A 22428-nucleotide genomic window follows, 5' to 3' on the forward strand; every position below is an offset into this window, starting at 1 on the left:
ACACCACTGTTCACCTTTCTGGTAGTCCATCTTGTGGCAGGGTTTTCATGGGTTCCTCTAACACTCAGCAGTTTAGTAAAGCCCTGAACTTTAGAGGCTGCAGAGAGGCATCTCTACCCACATTTGCAAACCAGCTCATATCTACCTTCTCTTCACTAAGGAGATAAGGACTTGATTGTGTGCTTCACAGCTAGAGGTTTGCAAGCCACAGAACTCAGAGGAAGTTCTGTGAAAAGGCCAATAATTTGATGTCTCGCGAGGTAGATTTCTTTAGCCTGGAATACTTCTTTCCACTCTCTAAGGAGTTGTCTGAAGGGTCTATCCTTTGTTACGTTTTGTTGCCCGACTCTCAAAATGTGTGTTTTGTCTTCAGACTGTACTCTAATTATCAAAATTATAAAATGTACTTTCAAATGTGACTATAGAAACAGGTATTGTTTAATGTACTGAAACATGACTTATACTTTAATTTTTTTTCTATCAGTTGTAAAAGGATCTAATATTGACTCAACGTTATATAAAAGTTCAAGTAAAATAAAATTTGAAAAAGTCAGTTAAATAAAAGTTATGGCCCTTACTTGACAGATTGGTGGATGGGACACTGCCAAGATGTGAAGGCTATCCTGTCTGCTGTATTACAAGTGCCATAGGATATAATGCATTGGTAAGATGGCGGACGAGACATCCTCCATGTTTGTGATGGAGTATCTGGTCTTCCAAACTCTAAATAAGGATCTTATATCTGCCAGTTATACCCGGCAAGAATTTGAGCCAGTGAAGCGTCTTTATGCTGGGTACCATGGGCTTCTTCGAGAGGGCTTCTGCATTAAATTAAATGATGTATTTGACACACCACCAGTCGTGGGAGTAATGAAAGGCTGTTTGATAAACCCCTGATCTGTAGATGTGATTACATAGATCAATATTCCCGGAAGTGGAAGACTGTAAAAGACTGGAGGGGAGGCTTTGAGTACTCTTACACAGGTATTGCATCAGGTGTATGGACATCCCCCCGTTGATGCAGAAGCAAAGTCGAACAGACTGTACTTCCCTGCCCTGAAGCAGCAGACATGAAGTTTTGGGGAGATGGATTATATGCCATTGATGCCTTGACTTGGCCGCCTCAACTAACTTGGTTATCCAGATTTACGTCCTAGTGGAGGTACCTCACATTAGCTGACCTGGGATGGTCATGCCCTGTCGACCACTGGTCACATCACTGCGCCTGGTACAAATCCAGCAAGGACATGACTTGTATTGAGTTTCGCACCACTGCACAGAGGTTTGCCAAAATTCGAAACACACTTGGAAATGAGTGTGGGGAGAATCTTGCCTTTTCTTTTTAATTAGGCTGATGTTAGTGGGAGAGAGAGAAAGCACCAACAGATTGACCCTTTGCCTATAACATGGCCAACTTTCCTGCAGGGATACTTTGTGCATGTGGCAACATCTGAAGACGCTTTTTTGAGAACGGGGTGACTCTAAGATAGCTGCCTTTTCTGTACTGATACCCCAGATTTTTTGCCAGAACCTATATTTTTGCTGGTTTTATGCTTTGCACTTTAACTTTTGCTTATCAATAGTAAGTGCCTATGTTCCTCCTTTAAACATGGTGGAATTGGCATTTTCCTAAATGGCACATTTAACTTAACTATAAGTCCCTAGCATTTGGTACAAGATGTACAGCGGGCCTGGAAATTATATGCCACGAGTGGAGTGCAGCACTTATTGTGCAATCCAATACTGTGGCAGTGCAAACATGCTTTCCTTCCTTCAGGTGTAGCCTGACTTTCACCACCTTGCGAATACCTAAAGTGTAAAAACTACAATTCGGTTTATCAAAATAAACCCTTCAGACAGGTCAAAAACGTCCTTTTAAATATTAATAAGCCAACCGTATGTAGGTTTTGTTTGCCACAAGACGGTGTGGTGAATGGTACTTAAACGTAGGCAATCCAGAAATGTATTAACATGTCCTTACTGTAACTAGCACCCACTTTTTTTTCACTGTGGCAGGCCTACTTGTCATACATGGAAAACCAGAGTACAGATTAAAAACGCTAATACTGTGTGTTGGTAATGGGACTAGCTAGAAAAATAAAATAAAAACTATGTTTAATAGTTATTGAAAATGCAATTGTGAAGTCAGATTTTAATAAATATTAAGGAAAAGTAACTGTGGGCACACTTGAAAGAAAGAGAAACAGGATGCCAAACAATTCTTATGTATCAATCAATCAGGATTTATAAAGTGTGGCTAATCACCTGATAGGGTATCTAGGCACTTGCAGGACCCGGATGCTCATTCGAACAGCCAGGTGTTGAGGGCTATCCAGAAGTGAGGTGATGATGGAGGTGCGTGGGGAGGTTGTTCCAGGTTTTTGCTGCGATGTGAGAGAAGGAGCGTCCTGCACTTCTGCTTCTGTAGATGCGGGGAGAATGAGCAAGTGAAAGGGAGGCAGAGTGTAACCTTCTCGATGGTTGGTGGAATATCAACCAGTGATTAATGTACGTAGTTCCTTGGTTGTATAGAGCCTTGTGTGTGTGGGTTAACAACTTGAATTGGTATCTCTTCTGTGCAGGGAGCCAGTTGAGTTGCCTGAGGTGGGGTGTGATGTGAGTGCATCGTGAAAGGCTGAGGATGACTCTGGCTGCGGCGTTCTGTATGGTCTGAAGTCTCTTTGAGTGGTATGCGGGGATATCCCCTGTCTGGTTGCTGTAAAGCTCTGCTTTGTTCTACCAGACTTCTGTTTCTAGGTATACTGGGGGTGCAGTGACTACCCCAAATTGGATTTGAGTGTTAGCTGTGGGCGACACTAGTATTATCATAGTATTCTCCCCACACACCCACATACGGAGTCCTCAGAGCCCATGTTTAGTTCGGCCAAAGACTTTCACCACCTTGCGAATACCTAAAGTGGAAAGGTTGGCCCTGAGAACTTTCATCCTATTGCATAGGACGTGCCTAGGACTCATTCCCCACTAAGTAGCTCATGACCAACATAAATGTGGCATTTCCCCGCACCACTTTAGACCATTCCTGGACATGAGCAAGAACAAAAGAGGACTGAACCTTCTGTTTGTGACCTAAGAGGAGCTCTAAAGAACTGGACCCACTCTCCCTTGTACCCAGGACAAAGAAGCGGACTCCAAGTGTCATAAGGCTGACCACCTGTTAAAGCTACAGGACCCCAACAAGCCACGAGAGGCCTTCTCTTGCAACTACCAACTGGCCTGTGTCAACTGGATCTGGACTGGAACCTGCTGTTTAGCCTCTGCCTGACACTCTGTGGCTCTCAAAGTGCCTCTGTAGGAAAATGGCTCCCTGTTGCAGTTACCCCCCACTTTTTGCCTGATATTGATGCTGACTTGACTGAGAAGTGGGTTGGGACCCTGCAAACCAGGCCCCAGCACCAGTGTTCTTTCACTTAAAATGTACCATTGTTTCCACAATTGGCACGCCTCTGGCACACAGATAAGTCCCTTGTAAAAGATACCAGTGGTACCAAGGGCCTTGTGACCAGGGAAGGTCTCTAAGGGCTGCAGCATGTGTTGTGACACCCTTAGGGACCCCTTACCTAACACACGTACACTGCCATTGCAGAATGTGTGTGTTGGTGGGGAGAAAAAGGCAGAGTCGACATGGCACCCCCTCAGGATGCCATGCACACAAAATACTGCCTGTGGCATAGGTAAGTCACCTCTCGATAGCCGGCCTTACAACCCTAAGGCAGCGTGCACTATACCACAGGTGAGGGCATAGCTGCATGAGCAATATGCCCCTACAGTGTGCAAGTCTATTCTTAGACATTGTAAGTACAGTGTGGCCATATTAAGTATATGGTCTGGGAGTTTGTCAAAAACGAACTCCAGAGCTTCATAATGGCTACACTGAATACTGGGAAGTTTGGTATCAAACGTCTCAGAATAATAAACCCACACTGATGCAAGTGTTGGATTTATTAAAAAATGCACCCAGAGGGCATCTTAGAGATGCCCCCTGTATTTTACCCAGTCCTTCAGTGCATGACTGACTCGTCTGTGCCAGCCTGCTGCTGAGATATGAGTTTCTGACCCCCGGGGGTGAGGGCCTTTGTGCCCTCTGAGGCCAGAAACAAAGCCGGCTCTGGGTGGAGGTGCTTCTCACCTCCCCCTGAAGGAACTGTAACACCTAGCAGTGAGCCTCAAAGGCTCAGGCTTCGTGTTACAATGCCCCAGGGCACTCCAGCTAGTGGAGATGCCCACCCCCTGGACACAGCACCCACTTTTGGCGGCAAGTCCAGGGGAGATAATGAGAAAAACAAGGAGTCACCCACCAGTCAAGACAGCCCCTAAGGTGCCCTGAGCTGAGGTGACCCCTGTCTTTAGAAATTCTCCATCTTGGTTTTGGAGAATTCCCCCAATAGGATTAGAGATGTGCCCACCTCCCCACAGGGAGGAGGCACAAAGAGGGTGTAGCCACCCTCCAGGACAGTAGCCATTGGCTACTGCCCTTCCAGACCTAAACACGCCCCTAAATTTAGTATTTAGGGGCACCCCAGATCCCAGGAAATCAGATTCCTGCAACCTGAAAAAAGAAGAAGGACTGCTGACCTACAAGCCTGCAGAGAAGGAGGAAGACGACAACTGCTTTGGCCCCAGCCCTACTGGCCTGTCTCCAACTTCGAAACCCTGCAACCAGCGACGCATCCGACAGGGACTAGCGACCTCTGAAGCCTCAGAGGACTGTCCTGGACTAAAGGACCAAGAAACTCCTGTGAACAGCGGCCCTGTTCAAAACCAGCTACCTCTTTGCAACAAAGAAGCAACTTCCAAAGACTGCACGTTTCCCGCCGGAAGCGTGAGACTTCTCACTCTGCACCCGATGCCCCCAGCTCGAGATTCAGAGAACCAACATCTCAGGGAGGACTCCCCGGTGACTGCGAGCTCGTGAGTAACCAGAGACGACCCCCCTGAGCTCCCATAGCGACGCCTGCAGAGATAATCCAGAGACTCCCTCTGCCCACGACTGCCTGTAACAAGGGACCCGATGCCTGGAACCTGCACTGCACCCGCAGCCCCCAGGACCTGAAGGAACCGAACCTCAGCGCAGGAGTGACCCCCAGGTGGCCCTCTGCCTAGCCCAGGTGGTGGCTGTCCCAAGAAGCCCCACATTGCCTGCCTGCACCGCTAGAGTGACCCTCGGGTCCCTCCATTGTTTCCTATCTAAAACCTGACGCCTGCTTTGCACACTGCACCTGGCCGCCCCTGTGCCGCTGAGGGTGTGTTTTGTTTGCCTACTTGTGTCCCCACAAGTGCTCTACAAAACCCCCCTGGTCTGCCCCCCGAGAACGCAGGTACTTACCTGCTGGCAGACTGGAACCGGAGCACCCCTGTTCTCCATAGGCGCCTATGTGTTTTGGGCACCTCTTTGACCTCTGCACCTGACCGGCCCTGAGCTGCTGGTGTGGTAACTTTGGGGTTGCCTTGAACCCCCAACGGTGGGCTGCCTATGCCCCAGAACTGAGACTTGTAAGTGTTTTACTTACCTCCTAATCTAACCTTTACTTACCTCCCCCAGGAACTGTTGATTTTTGCACTGTGTCCACTTTGAAAATAGCTTATTGCAATTTTTACAAAGACTGTATATGATATTGCTTTTATTAAAAGTTCCTAAAGTATCTAAGTGAAGTACCTTACATTTAAAGTGTTTACTGTAAACCTTGAACCTGTGGTTCTTAAAATAAACTAAGAAAATATATTTTTCAATATAAAAACCTATTGGCCTGGAGTAAGTCTTTGAGTGTGTGTTCCTAATTTATTGCCTGTGTGTGTACAACAAATGATTAGCACTACCCTCTGATAAGCCTACTGCTCGACCACACTACCACAAAATAGAGCATTAGAATTATCTACTTTTGCCACTCTCTTACCTCTAAGGGGAACCCTTGGACTCTGTGCACACTATTTCTTACTTTGAAATAGTATATACAGAGCCAACTTCCTACAGCCTCCCTTGAGGTCCTAGGGGATTTGGATGAGTTCGTGTGGTGGATCAAGACTTAAAGGACTAAATTCAGAAAGTCAAATTTTTTATCAGGATGAACCTGGTTGGTGTGTCCTAGCCGTGTTAAATTGGATCCTAGTATACCGTGGCCATTGTCTATGATTGGCTCATTATGCTTTTTGGTGCTAATCTTATTTCAAACTCTAGAAATTCATAATTCTGGTTCCACCTTATTAAATTTTTTCATTTCTGTGTCATTTTGTTTAATAAATTGTATTCTATTTTCCCAATTTGGTTTCAGATATTTTCACTGTTCTGCATGTTGACCTTGTTACTATTTGGTATTGCATTAATGCTTTACACATTTCCCTAAGTTAATCCTGCCTGCTCTGGGCCGTAGCTACCAGGAGGTTGAGCTCAGGTTAATTTAGTGACTTTAAGGTTCACCCTGACAAGGGTTGTTATCATTCCTTGTAGTGGATAGTCACCAACCCTGAATAATATTCCAGTTTCTTTTAGAGACCATGAGTCATTTAGCACATTGTTAGGATTTCATTCTATTTTTTTTTTTTAATAAAACTCAACCAGAAATGTAGCTTTTTAAATATGATTACTATTCATACTGTATTAGAGTTCTGGTAACTTCACCACCTACTGGAGTAAGCCTTGACTGCCCACTATTGCAACTTTTGAGAGACAAGTTTAGAAAATGAACTCTTGTATCCAAATTGGATCAAATAGTCTTAGGCGTTGAAACACTGATGGCAAATACCAGTATCTACCACGCATACTGCAAAGTAGAGAAGTGTGGCACAATGGTTAGAGCGGCAGACCCTGATGCAGAGATCTGGTCCTGGGCCGGGTCTTGGGCTCAAATCCCTTGGACCAGATAATTCTCGCCTCGGTGCCTAATCTAATTAATGAGTCCCACTCTGGGCAATAGCTTACATAGGCCCTCATTACAACCCTGGAGGTCCAAGACCGCCAGGGCTGTTGTGGCTGAAGCACCGCCAACAGGCTGGCGGTGCTTCAGAGGGGATTACGACCGCGGCCGGCGGTTTCCCGCCACATTTGCCCCGGTGGTGATAATCCGCCAGCGCTGCCCAGGGGATTACGAGTCCCCCTACCGCCAGCCTTTTCCTGGTGGTTTGAAACGCCAGGAGAAGGCTGGTGGTACGGGGAGTCATGGGGCCCCTGGGGGCCACTGGCATGGGCAGTGCAGGGGCCCCCTGACAGGGCCCGTGCAGCTTTTCACTGTCTGCATAGCAGACAGTGAAAAGTGCGACGGGTGCAACTGCACCCGTCGCACGGCTGCAACACCGCCGGCTCCATTTGGAGCCGGCTCCCATGTTGCAGCCCACATCCCCGCCGGCCCAGTGTGGATGTCATTATGGGCACCGCGGGAGTGCGGCCGCATTGACGGCCGCACAGTGGTTACAACTCCCTTAATCTCCACAATGGCCCTAACGACGCTTGGATGCCTGGCTTCACCCTGGGGCTGTCCAGGAGTGGGTGACTCACAGGGAAAAAGCCAGGAGGGGTTCTACAGCGGTATGTGTACAGTGCCTTGAGACCCTAACGGGTGAGTAGTGTGCTATACAAGTGCAAAGTTGTTGTTTTTTTACAAAGTAAACATCTACTGCCACAGGACCTGTTCCGATGGTTAGGTTTTATTCACTGAACTCAGATATTTCTCTTCAAATCTCTTTTTAACTACTTCACCTAAATATGCTGGAAATAAAAAGTGTATGTTAAAGCTTGGCAGAGCCCGCAGCTCTTGTGCCTTGCTATCAGAATCACTGGCACCTGAGTTGTGGGCTTGTGTACGTTTTGGAAACGTAGAACAAGAAGACACGGTTTTCAGTCCCTGCCTCAATTCAGACAAATTGTGTCCTGCTGGCCAATCAGTTGTTTAATGAATTGCTATGGTCTGTTTTTAGAATTTAGAATCAATGTAAAAGCTGGTAGTGTCTGGTTAAAGACTGAGAAGATATCTGGGTGTCAGTCTCATTTTATATTCACCAAAAGGTAACATGGGGATAAATGTATAGTCTCTGAAACAAGTGAGTGTGCTGCAGTGTCTGGTCTACTGGTTTAACAAACGTTGTGATCCAGAGTAACTCATTCTCTCCGGGTGCCAATGTCCACTGATCTGACATGTCAGCGTTCTACAACAGACTCAAAGGAAAAAAAATCAATTACAAGGGCATAGACCTGGATATGTCCCCAGCATGTTTTGTTCACACATGCAGGGATGTCTATCAGCAGGTGGCTGGATTCTCATCTCATTAAGCTGAACCTTCTCCTGAAGGTGCTCTGTAGATGCTGCCCTATTCGTCTATAGTTCCCCTTTTATATCTCATTAGGATTAAGAGGGTGAAAGCTGTTTGTCCTTTTAGATGGTTAGAACAGGTGAGGAACGAAAATGCCAGACAATGGGTGTCCATCTGTTCAGGCAGCGACACAGACACCTCAACTGCAAGACAAACCTGCAAAATGGCAGGCACTTTGCCAACCTATTTACAGTTCGACCCTAGAAAGACTGGGATTTTGAAAAATAAATTGGGGGACTTTATTTTGCATATTGAAGCACAGGTAATTTTAGGTGGGAGACTGATAAAATAAAGCAATCTTTGGCTTAAAAGCTTGTGTGTCTCTGCCCTGAACAGGGTCTGGTGTAATGTATGGGTGTGCACAAGCTGTGAATGTACACACGCTGCTCTTAAATCATGCAACCAAAGGAAGTGGATGTGGCTTAAGTTAGGGTGACCAGAATTTTAAAGTAAAAAACCGGGACGTTTCATAAAAATGTAAAAGGGACTACAATTTTACTTCAAGGGCCGTGCAGAATGGCAGTGCTCATCAGCAGAGGCACTAAGAACAAATAAAATGTCATTTTTAAAGCCTGTATTGTGCATGTTAATTAAATTGCTTTCTTATAACAGCTGCTATCTGTGCTTTGGAAAACATAAAAAGGTACCTCCCACTGTTTTCAGACGACCCTTTAAAAAAACTGGGGCATGAGCTAAATTTCCCAAAATCTGTTGGGTCCGCTGGTGGAAAACCGGGACTGTCCAGACACATCCAGGGCACCGGATCACCCTTGGCTTATTGACAGACCTGCCAGCTCTGGTACTAGGGAAGCTGTTTTCCACGTCGACTCATATTGTGATTCAAGGTAGATCATTTAATTCTACGTCAGGACCGGAGGCGAGGATTATGCATTTTCCTCTTCACTTTATTGTCACAGCAGCTTTCAAACAAATGTATAAGTAAAACGAAAAACATTAACACTACATGTCCCATGAAACCAGAGGTACCTGGGTCACATGTCACCATAGTAACCAATGTCCAATAAACTAACACTATGATGCACATATGTGTGTGAAGTCCCTTCCTGTTCCTTCTTCTTCACTGCTCGTCAGTTAAGTCACTGCCTTCCACTACGCGCTTAACTGCTTTGCATGTACATTGTTTATTGTGGCATAAGAACTGTTACGCTATTGCCGCCTTGTTTATAGGCACATATTTCCTGTTTGCTGTTCTGCTCAGGCGATACTTCAGACTCCCCGCACGGTAGGCTACGACCTGACTGCGTTACAAGGTACCAGACAGGTCCTCCAGGTGGCGCACTTCCCTGCCGACGTACGATCTGTTAGGCGCTGCGAGCTGTCAGAGCAGGTTGTGAGTTCTCCCACAGCCTGCGAGTGCATGACGAAAGCACTGCTGAGGCTTTCCCTTGGGGATTCCCTTGGTGCTTTCCCGCCAACACCGCCACGTGGTCAGTTTTCAGCCACGCATTGCAGCGTGATGGGCAGACCACTAGGTGGCGTGCTCAAGATTCAGTAAAAACATAACGAGCACACATGGGGGCTGCCCAAAGTAACACCAAGGGCAAAATTATTTACAGTAATATCCATATTACTGGTTGTGCTCACCCCTCTAATTCATAAGCATGGAATCCCCATGGGACCACAAATATTCCTCCATTCAGGGGGCGAGAGACGAATGGCCTTCTTGCTTGCCTGCAGAGGTTGACAGGGCACTTTCCTGGGCTATTTCTAGGGCTCTTATCCCAATGCAAGAAATAGTGGACAAACTTGTCAAAAGTATCCCGGGGTTTTTGCCGAACCCACTTCCCTAGGTGCAGGACCCAGCGGTTTACAGGCCGGGGACAAAAAGGCCACCAAGCGTGACATGAGGCACCTCAAGGGTTTCAGTAAGCTATATGCGATCTTCCAGAAGACTGAGCGCATAGTCAAACACGCATCCTATCAGGAGGATGATAAACTGGGGGGAATTAGAGACCTGGTCACCCCAAATTCAAACCTTGAAAGCAGGGACTCAAACAGAAGGGAAGATGACACCGAAGGAGACATGTCCTCTGAGGACACCGGCAGACCGTGGAGGCTGGGCTTCTCAGCCTGTGACTCCCCCAATGGGGAAACAGAACAGTCAGATATGTTCAATCCAGAGGGGATCTATCACCCCAGGTGCTCAGAATGCCCCCTGGACACGAAGGTGGTCGATTACTTGGCAAGTAAAATCTGCCAATCCCTAGAGAAAAAGGTGGGAGCGCACCTAAGAGCAGAATTCCCAAGACTGGCACTGTGTGGAAAGGTGGGGGCCACAATGGAAATCAATACCAAAATGTGTACTTTCTTTGGCAAGTACACATGGGACCCAAAAAAGGGCATTGATTGTTGCTGGATAATGTGCCAGGGCAAACTACTGGATGTGCTGGGACCACTCACAAAAATTATAGAAATGGCAGAAAAAGACAAGCAAACAGGAACACCTATGTTTACTGGCATAGTAGCTGGCTGGGCTCAGAGGGCCGTCTGCCTCCTGGGCAATGTAAACTGTGCATTGGCAGCTGAAAGGAGATCTCTGCTCATCAAAATCGACCCCAAGCTGGAGGAACTGGCGACCTCTGAGGCGGCACGATTGCACAAGACAATATTTTTGCCAAACCCTTTGTCAAGGAGTTGGCAAAGTTTGTCTCAACATTGTCAGCCCTCGACAAGGAAGTCGTCAATTAGAAACATCTTTCCTGGGAAGGCTTTTGCAGGTGCCGGAAGAGGGAGAAGACGCTTCTCTGGCTGTCCTTCCCCACAAGACCCCCCTAAAAACCAATTCAGACGGAACTATGGACAGAACAATGGGAGGCAAGAACCTTTCTACCCAAACCGAGGAACCGGCAGAGGGAAAGGTTACAGAGGCGGCAGCAGCTCCTCCTCTTACCAGAAAGAACATTCTGGTAAGCAATCCCCTTTCTTCCCTTCGCGACCAAGGGGAGAGGTTAAGACTGTTTGCACACAATTTGGGAAAAGATCATGTCAGACCTTTGGGTTCTGCAGACAGTCAAGGGATTCCACATAGAGTTCTACAGGATGCCCACCCATATGGTGGAACCCCGACCCTTGTTTTTTTTCAACTGAAAAGACCCTCTTCATAAACACAGAGGTATGAGACCTTCTACAGAAAGGGGCGATTTGAAAGACAACACTTCACCCATACGGGTTTGTGAGCAATCTGTTTTTGGTCCAAAAAAAGGACAAAGGTTTCAGACCTGTCATAAGCTTGAGAGAGTTCAACAAATGGCTGGTATACCACCATTTCATGATGGAAGGCACCCATCTTCTGAGTGACATGCCACTGACTGACGACTGGATGGTTAGACTGGCCCACAAGGACACCTACGTTTCAGTGCCCATTTACCCACTCCAAAGGGGGTTTCTCCAATTTGTCTAGAAAGATCAGACCTACGAGTTCTGGACTCTTCTCAGCCCTGCAGTGGTTTACCAAGCTACCTTGACCAGCGGTGGAGATACTTTGCACCTGAGAGTTGCGAATGATCATTTACTTTGACAACATGCTAATGACGGATCAGTCTCATCCTCATCTCATCTACAATTTGAACATGACTATTGCACTGCTTCAAGACCTGGGCTTTGTTAGCAACAAAGACAAATCCGAACTGATTCTGAATCAGAGAATTACATTTCTGGGGTTTCTTATTGACTTGATCGAGGTTACACTGAGCCTCCCATCCTCCAGGATCACCAAGATGAAGAAGGAAATTCGAACAGCCCTGAGAAGGGACAGAATCTCCTTGAAACAACTCGCCAGTATAGTGGGTCTCCTCTCATCCTCGATCCAAGCCATATTCCTGGGACCACTACACTACAGGACCCTAAAGAGACTGGAAGCCAACCGCCTCAGGAAGGGGTTAACTTATTCAGAACTAATATCTTGGTCTCTGGAAGCAAGGATGGAGCTCCAGTGGCAGACAGACTACATGTAAGCCTGGAATGGCCGAGCAATCTTCTGGCCAACATCGGACTTGGTGACAGAGTCGGATTCCAGCCGCCAGGGCTGGGGAGCCCGGTGCTGTGAAATTTCCATGGGCAGCAAATGGTCGGAAGAAGAAGCGAGTCTCCACGCCAACTGCCTTCAATTCCTGGCAGGATCCTTTGTGATAAAATCCCTCACCAAGGACAGGGTATCCTGCTGCATTCTTCTAAAGCTAGGCAACATCTCAGCGGTTGAATATATCAATCAACTGGGAGGAATGCAGTCGAAAATCCTGCCAGACCTTGCAAAGGATTTCTGGCATTATTGCCTATAGAGTAACTATATAGTAATGGCAGAATACCTTCCAGGCATCAACAACATGATTGCGGACTGGAACGTCAGAAATGTTCCGGACAGCAGTGACCGGCAACAGGACCACAACCTCTTAGCTCTCATGGACAGATCGGGTCTGTGCGACCTGGATCTCTTCGCATCCAGATTGAACAGACAACTTCCAAAATTCGTGAGTTGGCGACTGGATCAAGAAGCCAAAACGGTGGACGCCTTTCTTCAAGACTGGTCAAAGAGCCACCCGTATGCCTTCCCGCCAATCATGATGATTCCATGAGTAGCGGCTCGGATTCAGACACAGAGCATCACTAATACTGGTAACACTGATCTGGAGGTCTGAGGCCTGGTTCTCATCTCTGATGGAACTCTCCTGGGACCACCCGATAGCTCTAGCCTTGTTCCCTTCCATACTCAGGGATCCTCAGGGACAGCTTCACCCTCTAGTAATCCAGGGACATCTGACCCTCATGGCTTGAAGGATTTCCGGTGATGTTGAAAGAATGTCCAACTTTAATAGGAGGCTTCAGACTTTATCCAGCAAGCGTGGGCTTCGGACACATCCAAGAGATACCGTTCGACTTGGAGACAATGGCATTGTTGGTATTTGGAGAGACAGCTGGATCCCGTGGGTCCTGAAGTTACGCACGTACTGAATTTTCTGACTGAGATGGCCCAAATGGATTTGGCGTACAGTATGATAAACTCCTTTAGATCAGTTATTTCAGCCGGTCACAGCACCATCAATAACACACCTGTGGGGGAGAACACTTGGGTGTGTAAACTCATGCGAGGGATTAGGCTCAGCAAACCACCAGAACCTAGATACTCAGAAAAAGTAGGATGTCAATTTGGTATTGTGACTACTTCTGAACTGGCAAGACAACCAATATCTGTCCAGGAAAGAACTTTCTCCAAAGTTAGCAAACCGTGTTATATCTCATTTCATGCAAAAGGGTATCAGATGTGCGAGCTCTGGACATTTCAGTTAGAGTCTTCACCCCGGAAGAGGCTACGTTTACAATCTCTAGGAGAAGGAAGACCAGCACCAGGTCGGTATCTTATCCTGCATTTACTGACACCCCCAAATTGTGCGTGGTACGCTGCATTGAGGCATATGAGCAAATGACAAGCAATTCCAGACCAGCAAGTGAGAGACAGCTGCTTATAGCTGTTAAGAACCCCTTTAAAGCAGTTTCCTCTCCTTACATCACCAGGTGGGTAAGATGGGTGATGGCAGAAGCAGTAATTGATGTGAGGAAGTTTGGCGTCAATCCAGGAGGAGCGGCATGGCGTTTAAAGCCATTCAGGCAGGTGGAAGACTAGAACATATAATGAATGCAGCGGACTGGTCATCTGAATCCACCTTCAAGAAATTCTGTTTTAAATCAATTTCTGATGCTGCAGCTCTGGTGGTTAGTAAGTTTTAAACATGCATAATCCTCGCCTCCAGTCCTGACATAGAATGAAAAATGTCCTAGCTAACGAGAAGGACATTTTCAGTTCTATTAAGGACACAGAGGTGAGGATAATCCTGCACAGAGATTTCAGGGATAATCACGTCTCCCCAATAACTTTGTTACAGTCAGTATTACCGGTCAGACAGGGTCCAATTATGAGAGTTTTCAAGTGATTAAAAGCTTCAGCAAACTTTTATGTGATGCATCAAGATATGTTCATTGATTTACAGATGCCTTAATGATCTTTCGCTATGTACTTATCATAGTTATGTGATTTACCAAGAGCATAAAGTCATACCTTACAGTTCTAACTGCAGATTATGATTATCTTTGAGAACTGGGTGATGAGACCTCCCTTTGTATATTTCAGATAATGACTGAAAGTGAGATTAGAGCGGACTTTCGTGATTAACTTCCTCCAGCGAAAAAGGAGGAAGAGGAAGGGACATCAAACACATGTATAGATTAAACTGTTATTTGATTGGAGAATGGTTACTATGATGACTGAGTCTTGGCGTCGGCTCAACATCCTGTGATTCTGGAGAACTTACTTAATCTCCCCATGCCTACCAAGAATGGAATGTGTCCTTGAGTAACATAACAGGTGCTAATGTAAAGCACTTCCATACCTTTGGGTCGAGTTCACGCTATATAACACTGCAAATAAAAAATAAAAAAGTGTTCCTATATCTAAGGACCGGGTTTGTGCTATATAAACCTACAAAACAAGCATTTGCAATGGAATAGGTTTTGCGTTTGCTTGAGTTGGAGCTATTAGTGCTGTAAATTACTAACTGGACTTTTCTTGCCACATAAATTGAAAATGAAAAGTAAAACAGTTGACATGAGCGAGTGGATTCAAAGTGCCACGTTCGCCATGAGTGTGATTACAAAGGAGAGACACAAAAGTAAAAATAAGTTCGCTCGCAATCAAACGTACTGGGAAACATGCAATTATCCATGTAACAGGGTCGATTGCCAGGGCGGTAACAAAACTGCCCCAAGGAAGGACCTAGGAAAGCATTTACCAATAATAACAAAGGATTTTTGAAAGGCAAGTCCATGAACCAGTGACAGTGATGGGTGTGATGTGATGTGGGCGTGGCTAAAAGCACTCAATACTTACAACAGGTCAAAGCGCTTGCGCGCGTGACCTAAAAATCTGTTGCACCTGTGCGCATGCTCAAAGGTGATATCGTTGTCATGTGTCAGTAGGGAAGATCTGCGCATGCTCATAGATGGCTACGGCACGTGCGCATGCGCCGTGGTACCCCGGAAGCGTTGCAGTGGCACAGGACGGGATCCTGCTCAGAGAGGCGCTGACGGCTTCCAGCACCGAAGCGCACCGAGTGTGTGGCACACCCCCCTGCACAGACACTGCCCTGGCTACAGAGACCAGGCCTCCTGCTCGCCCACACCTCCCTGAGCAGCAGCATCTCTACAGCAACCGTAGCGCTGTGAGTCACCGAGAGGCGCTACCACCGCCGGACCCGAGGTCAGTGGCTGCCATATGGGGTTTGCTGTAGGGTCTGAAGGATGGCTCTGGGCATGGTCACAAACTGCCTGTACCGTTTTTTTTTTTTTCGCATTTTTGTATAGCGCCAACTTCACCTGAAGGCATCTCAGCGCTTTATACGAGCACAAGTTTTATATTACACAAGGAAATATTAATTTTTGGTAGACACTGGGAGATGAAGTGATTTGCGCAGGACCACAGGATGTTGAGCCTACGCCGAGACTCGAACCGGGGTCCTCACCCCGCATCCTCTCTGGATTGGCACTGGCTCTGCTGTTCTCTAATGCATTGCCTTTTAGAGGCTCCTTGGAGGGGCAAGGATTGTTTCTTTGCTCTTCTCCCGAGTGTGGTAATTACGAACCCTTGGTGAGGGGTGTGAAGCGCCCTGACACCCCTGGCGGGACAAAGTGCACGCTATATAAAAAGCTGCAAAAAAACAAATATATTGTTTAGACTGGGCCGGACTGGTCCACTAGTTCCCCTGTGCCTTGGAATTGCTGCACACTCAATTGTCAGTTTATTTGCTCTGTGCCCCATGTTGTATTGGCTTCGGTTCTATAACAAACCTCATGTGGAAATATGTATTCGCATCTCTCCCTGGTACAACTTAAAATGATGGCTTTGCTGTGTTAACACAATTTAAGGGAATGTTGTGCTGTATTTCTCCAAATATTATGTGGCTGAAAGTATACTTAAATGTAATTTCACTGTATGGTCCAGTTTAGGACTTTATCGGGTAATTCTGACAGATGACCTCCAAGAGAGCTGCCTTTGGCTTCTTCATTTACTACATTTTCATGTTATTTGAACCTTGGCGAATCATCTAGCACAGGGAATTAGAACCAGAGCACATTTACACTAACCCTGCGTGCGCAATTTCACATACAGCTAGAAATCAAAGAAGTGTTAAAATATCAAACGGGGAGGGGAAGGGGCCTTGATGCTTGTGATGCAACTTTGGTGCTGGGAAAGCAGGTTCGAATCCCCGTCCTTGCTGTAGGCTGTGATTCTGGACGAATCACATAATCTCACTGTGTCTAAAAAAGAATTTAAAAAAAGACAAGCTGATCTTGTGTGATATAACCCGGTGCTCAGATAAAGTGCTTTAATGGCTTGGTAGCCGTGGTGTGCACATGATGGTATTAACTATTGCCAGGGCCACTAGAATTATGCAGCAATGCAGGATCAAATTATGTGGAAGGCTTGACTAAATTATACAGCAAGAAAAGGCAAATTATGTGAAATAATGTGGCAGATTTTGTAATAATATTACTTCATTATTTTGTTATATTTACACCTGATAACGGTGTGTGGAAAATAGTTAATCTTATAAGAAACAATTTAACATCCAAATATGTCAATAAGCAACCGAAGGATGACTAGTCAACCTTTGTGAAAAGCATTCCGGTGCAGAGGAACTCAAGTCGCCATAGTTTTTGTAATTTTTGATCCATTTGAGCTAGAGACATTTTTTTTTCCCTTCCTATCTGCAAATTATTCATCAGGTGATGGATTATGTGACAAATGAGGCAAATCCATAACAAAGCGAAAATCATAAATTCAGTGACCCTGGCTATTGCTTATTTTCACTTGTTGGGTTAAATGTTCATATAGCTGGGGAGGCAGTGTTCAGCCAACTAGTTGACTTGATGCTGGGTTGTGCATATAATAGTGCAAGTAGTTGTGTCTAATAGATTCTGTTGTTGGTTACATGTCTTCACATTTTCTAAATCACAAAATGATTAAATTCCCATTACTCTTTCAAATTGTTACATGTGAGGGAGGTTAATGTTTGGGGAGCAAGCATGGTTGGGCGAAAAGATGTTTTATTAAACTGCTTTCAGTGTTAACCATTGATGAGGTAAAGTTTTTTTTGGGTTGTGCAGTTAGCTTACCGTCTTGTTCTCCTACTGTACACAGATGAGGTCGGTAGGCTATTTCCCAACTGTCGGCAACAGGTAAAAAAGCCAGTATACCAAAATGCTGCCACCATGGCCAGTCAGAAGCTATCCGGAACCACACATGATGTGCTTCCTTCTCCAGGTCTCCAATCCTTTACTAGTACTACTACCTCAGTTTATAAGCATGATTGTCATATGGACTGTTAGTGCAAACTATTTTTATGTATAATGTAGGAAACCGGCCCCTTGTTTGCAGTACCCCCCCCCCCCCATCACACACACACTTTTTGTCTGATATTTGATGCTAACTTGACTGAGTGTGTGCTGGGATCCTGCTCAGAGCCACAAAACTCATCTGGCATTGCTCTTTGGATTTTACTTTAAGATTCTTCCAACATATAAGGCTCTGTGCCTAGTCTGCCTGATTTAGCCCAAAAGTGGAGGCTTAACTGGACTTCCAGAGAGAGGGATGAGTTGATCTAGGAGTGCGCAAGCTCTAGTGCCTCAGAGTGTTAATTTTGACCTATTCCTATGTTAAAACGTCTTTGGCGGAATCCACGAGCCTCATTATCACTGCCAATCTAGTGCATAAGTGAGAGGGAATAGGGTGCAAGTGCATCCGGAAATTGCTGACCATGGTAACTCTTGTACTCGCCCATTATCCTGTTTCTCAAATTCGATCTATGCATCTCACCCGAAAAAGTAGAATCAGATGTATCACAGATTTTCTTTTAATCCATATTTAGGCATGAAGAATGTATTATTGTTTTCTCTTTTAATACATTGTATGGGAAAAGAGAAGCTATGAACAATTCTATATCATATTGCCTCTGCCCTCAATACATGTAAATGTTTTTCAGGTTTGCTTTAGCTCATCTCCACACATACAATCTTTTCCCAATTGTGTTTCATATGGCTTATTAGAATTTATACATATGATATTCTGAATAAATTCTCATTTCTGTTTTTCTTCTATTCCAACAGGGACCTGAAATATAGCGTGAAAGGAACCAGGTCAACAAAATTCACAGGAAAATTTGTTCTTGTGTACCTCAGAATGGCATTTGAAAATACCATACCAGTTTATAAACTTGTAAAGCCTTCCTTAGACTTAAAATGTGTTTGAACATATAAAAGGGTACATAATTTGGAGACTTAACACATACTGAATGTGAAAAGGTTTTCTTTGAGTGACATTTAATATGTTATCATATACATATAATGAACTGGACCCTATCAAAATGGACCAGCATCTCATACTCCTTCAGAGAACCCACACTAATGATAAACCATATAAATGTATTGAATGTGGCCAGACTTTTACCACAAACAGAAATTTAATACGACATCAGATAAGGCACAGTGATGACAAACCATATAAATGTACTGAATGTCAAAAGGCTTTCAAATCAAAAGGAGAGATAATACAGCATCGAATAACCCACACTAATGAAAAGCCATATAATTGTACTGAATGTGAAAAGGCCTTCAAATCAAAAGCAAGGCTAACGGAACATCAGGGAATACACTCGGAGAAAAGGCCATACATATGTTCTGAATGTGGCAAAGCATTTAGGACAAAACATAAGCTGATGCTGCATCAGAGAACCCACAGTGATGAAAAACCATTTACGTGTACTGAGTGTAACAAAGCCTTCAAAGCAAAAGGAGATCTAAGACGACATCAGCGAACCCACTCTGGGGAAAGACCATATAAATGCACAGAATGCGACATGGCTTTTACACAAAACCCAGCACTAACGGCACATCAGAGAACTCATACTGGGGAAAAACCATATAAATGTACAGAATGTGACAAGGCTTTAAGGACAAAAAGCGATCTAATGGTACATCAGAGAATTCACTCTGGGGAAAGACCACATAAATGTACTGAATGTAACAAGGCTTTTAAGACAAAGTGCTATTTAACAGTACATCAGAGAATCCATTCTCAAGAAAGACCGTATGTATGTATGGAATGTGACAAGTCTTTTAAATCAAAGGGAGAGCTAATGCTGCATCAGAGAATTCACTCCGGGGAAAGACCATATAAATGTACTGAATGCGACAAGGCTTTTAGGTCTAAAGGAAACCTCATGGTACATCATACATCGCATTCTGGAGAAACACCATATAAATGTGCGCAGTGTGAAAAGTCTTTCAAGACAAAACAATGGTTAATGCGACATTCGAGAACCCACACTGGTGAAAGTCCATATAAATGCACTGAATGTGACAGGACTTATCTAGCACTAGAACACCTAATAGTGCATCATAGATCTCACACTGGTCAAAGACCGTATATATGTTCTGAATGTGAAAGGGCTTTTAAATCAAAGCGAGAATTAATAGTACATAAGAGAACCCACATTGAGGAGAAGCCCTTTAAATGTACTGAATGTGACAAGGCTTTTTGTACAAAGGAACGGGTAACGCTACATCAGAGAACCCACACTGGAGAAAGACCATTCAAATGCACTGAATGTAACAAGGGTTTTAGGTCTAAAGGCAACCTAATGGCACATCATGCATCTCACTCTGGGGAAAAACCATATAAATGTACTGGATGTGACAAGGCTTTCAAGACAAAACAGTGGTTAGTATTACATTTGAAAACCCACACTGGCGAAAGACCGTATAAATGTACAGAATGTGACAGATCTTATCTAACAGCAGAACACCTTATGTTCCATTACAGTTCTCACACAATTGAAAGACCACATAAATGTACTGAATGTGGCAAGACTTTTAAATCAATGGGAGGGTTGGTGTTACATCAGAGAAACCACACAGGGGAAACCTTATACATGTACTGAAATTATCAGGGCTTTAATGCTGTGATGCTAATACTACATTCAAGAACCTCCAAGAAAAGCAATAGGAATGTACTAAATGTGTCAATGCTTTCAAAATTAAGCAAGCAGCATCTAATACTATATCAGAGAACCCACCCTGTTAAAAATCAAGTAATCAAATGTATTAAATGTAACAAGTCTTTTATGAAAAAGGAAATGTAATACAACATCAGACTACTCATAATGGTGAAAAATCAAGAAATATACAGCATGTGATATGGTTTTCAAAACATGGGGTGAGCTATCGCCTCAGAGAACCAACGCAGGTACAAAATATAATAATATACTGAATATGAAAAGGCTGTTATGATAAGACGATACCCAATGGTACATCCTAGAACCCACTGTAGGAAGGCAACTGATACATGGAATGAATCAAGGATTTCAAGACAGAACAGCGACTAGTGTGAGCATATAATGCTGAAACACCATAAAACAGTTCGGAATGTGTGTTCAGATCTAAAGGAGAACTAATGCTTCAGCAGAAAACTCACAGTTGTAGGTTGCCTGAAATGCAACGATAAAATTAATAACCTGTCTGTTAGAATATGACCACTTCACAAAAGTTGAGCAAGACATCTCCTTGCTAGAAATAGAAGAATGGAAACAATTCAAGGTCCTAAACATCATTGTCCAGGGAGGTTTGGTGTTTGAGATTGGTCTACTTGAATGACAAACTCCATTTAGTTTGCCCAGTGTGAATGTGAGTTTGTCACACAGAAACTACCCTTTGGGTTAGTAGTTTCAGTGCCATTGATTAGGAGACAGGAGTTTATCCTGCACCCTGATTATATAATGCCCTATCCAATTACTGTGGAAGGGGAAACGTGCACTTTAAAACAGTATTAACATACATGTATGCTCTTATACCATGGCCAGAGTACAGGGTAGACCCTAGGCAGAACAGTGCCAGATGGAATCAGTTGTAAGAGCTGTATCAATGAAGTAATCCATCCATACATCCAAATTGTACGATAATGCTTATCACAGAACCTGCTCTAGGAAAAGACCATAACAATGTATGGGATGTGAGAAGACTTCCATTACAAAGTGAGACCTAAATTTACGTCATATAACCAACAATTGGAAATTAACACACACCCACATACTCAAAAAGCCTTTTTGGAAGTAAGAGAACAAAATATTAGAACACATGCTTGAAGAAAGCTAGGAGGGTAACTTTAGGAAAGAAAACTACGGAAGAGGAAAACAAATATGGAATTGCTCTGTAACAGCATGTGAAAATTCAAGCTATGGGTCAGGTATCCAATACTTGAAATGTCTTCAGATTTACATACTGTCCACATCGTATGTGAAAACAATGAAAGTACTGCAAGTTTATCATTTAATTTATATAAGTGATGCGTTCACAGAGTATGCATTCCTAGAGCAGGAGGAATCATGGGCCGTGATGAAATTCACTAAAAGTACAGGTTCACAATAATCAGTCTACTTGCATACCTAGCAACATTAAACCATCCAAATGTACAAAAGGTATTGCACTGGTGTTCTACAAAATGGAATGCATAGCAGGCACCCCTGCAATCCAATGAAGAAAACAGGGCACAGAAGCAGCAAACGGGAAAACACAACTGTTGGAGAAACTGGATCAACAGAAAATTAACACCAATTGGAGAGTGCACTAATTAGAAATACAAGAACATTCGAGGGCAATCCCAGGGCGACCGGTAATGGGTGATTTTACTGGGAACAACAACTCGTAGATTGAGACTAATGGTGCCTGCCTTGAATAGTGTCTGGTACACAGAATGGCTAATGAAATGCATAGTAGAATGTGCAAATAAAATGAAAACAGGTCTTCCCATTCAGAATAGAAGACTGTATCCCTTGATTTGTGAATGGAATGTCCTTGTAGCAGAATCCTATTATACGAGTATACACAACAAAGTTTTGTATCTAAACCATGGGAAATTAGATTTTTTAACATTTCAGGACAAATAGGTTTTTGGATCATGAGCTAGCTAGAATTCCTGTAAACAAGCAACAATAATGTTCAGTATCTCATCTGCTGAGAAAAACATTGTTTGATAAAACCAAAATCAGT

The 22428-nt window shown here is 44.3% G+C and overlaps 1 protein-coding gene across 1 annotated transcript; it reads left to right on the plus strand.

Annotated features, from left to right (window-relative positions):
* Positions 1-15355: 15355 nt before the first annotated feature.
* Positions 15356-22188, plus strand: LOC138296870 (zinc finger protein 624-like). Its single transcript, XM_069236359.1, has 2 exons — positions 15356-15586; positions 18493-22188. Exon 2 carries the CDS (start codon positions 18711-18713, stop codon positions 20322-20324), a length of 1614 nt encoding a protein of 537 aa, XP_069092460.1. The 5' UTR covers positions 15356-15586; positions 18493-18710; the 3' UTR covers positions 20325-22188.
* Positions 22189-22428: the final 240 nt, after the last annotated feature.

The sequence above is a fragment of the Pleurodeles waltl genome, chromosome 5 (genome assembly GCF_031143425.1).
Source record: "Pleurodeles waltl isolate 20211129_DDA chromosome 5, aPleWal1.hap1.20221129, whole genome shotgun sequence".
Classification (NCBI taxonomy): domain Eukaryota; kingdom Metazoa; phylum Chordata; class Amphibia; order Caudata; family Salamandridae; genus Pleurodeles; species Pleurodeles waltl.

Excerpts from the sequence above, each read along its gene's own strand:
- LOC138296870 (XM_069236359.1), top strand. The coding sequence starts at position 18,711 with ATGTTATCATATACATATAATGAACTGGACCCTATCAAAATGGACCAG.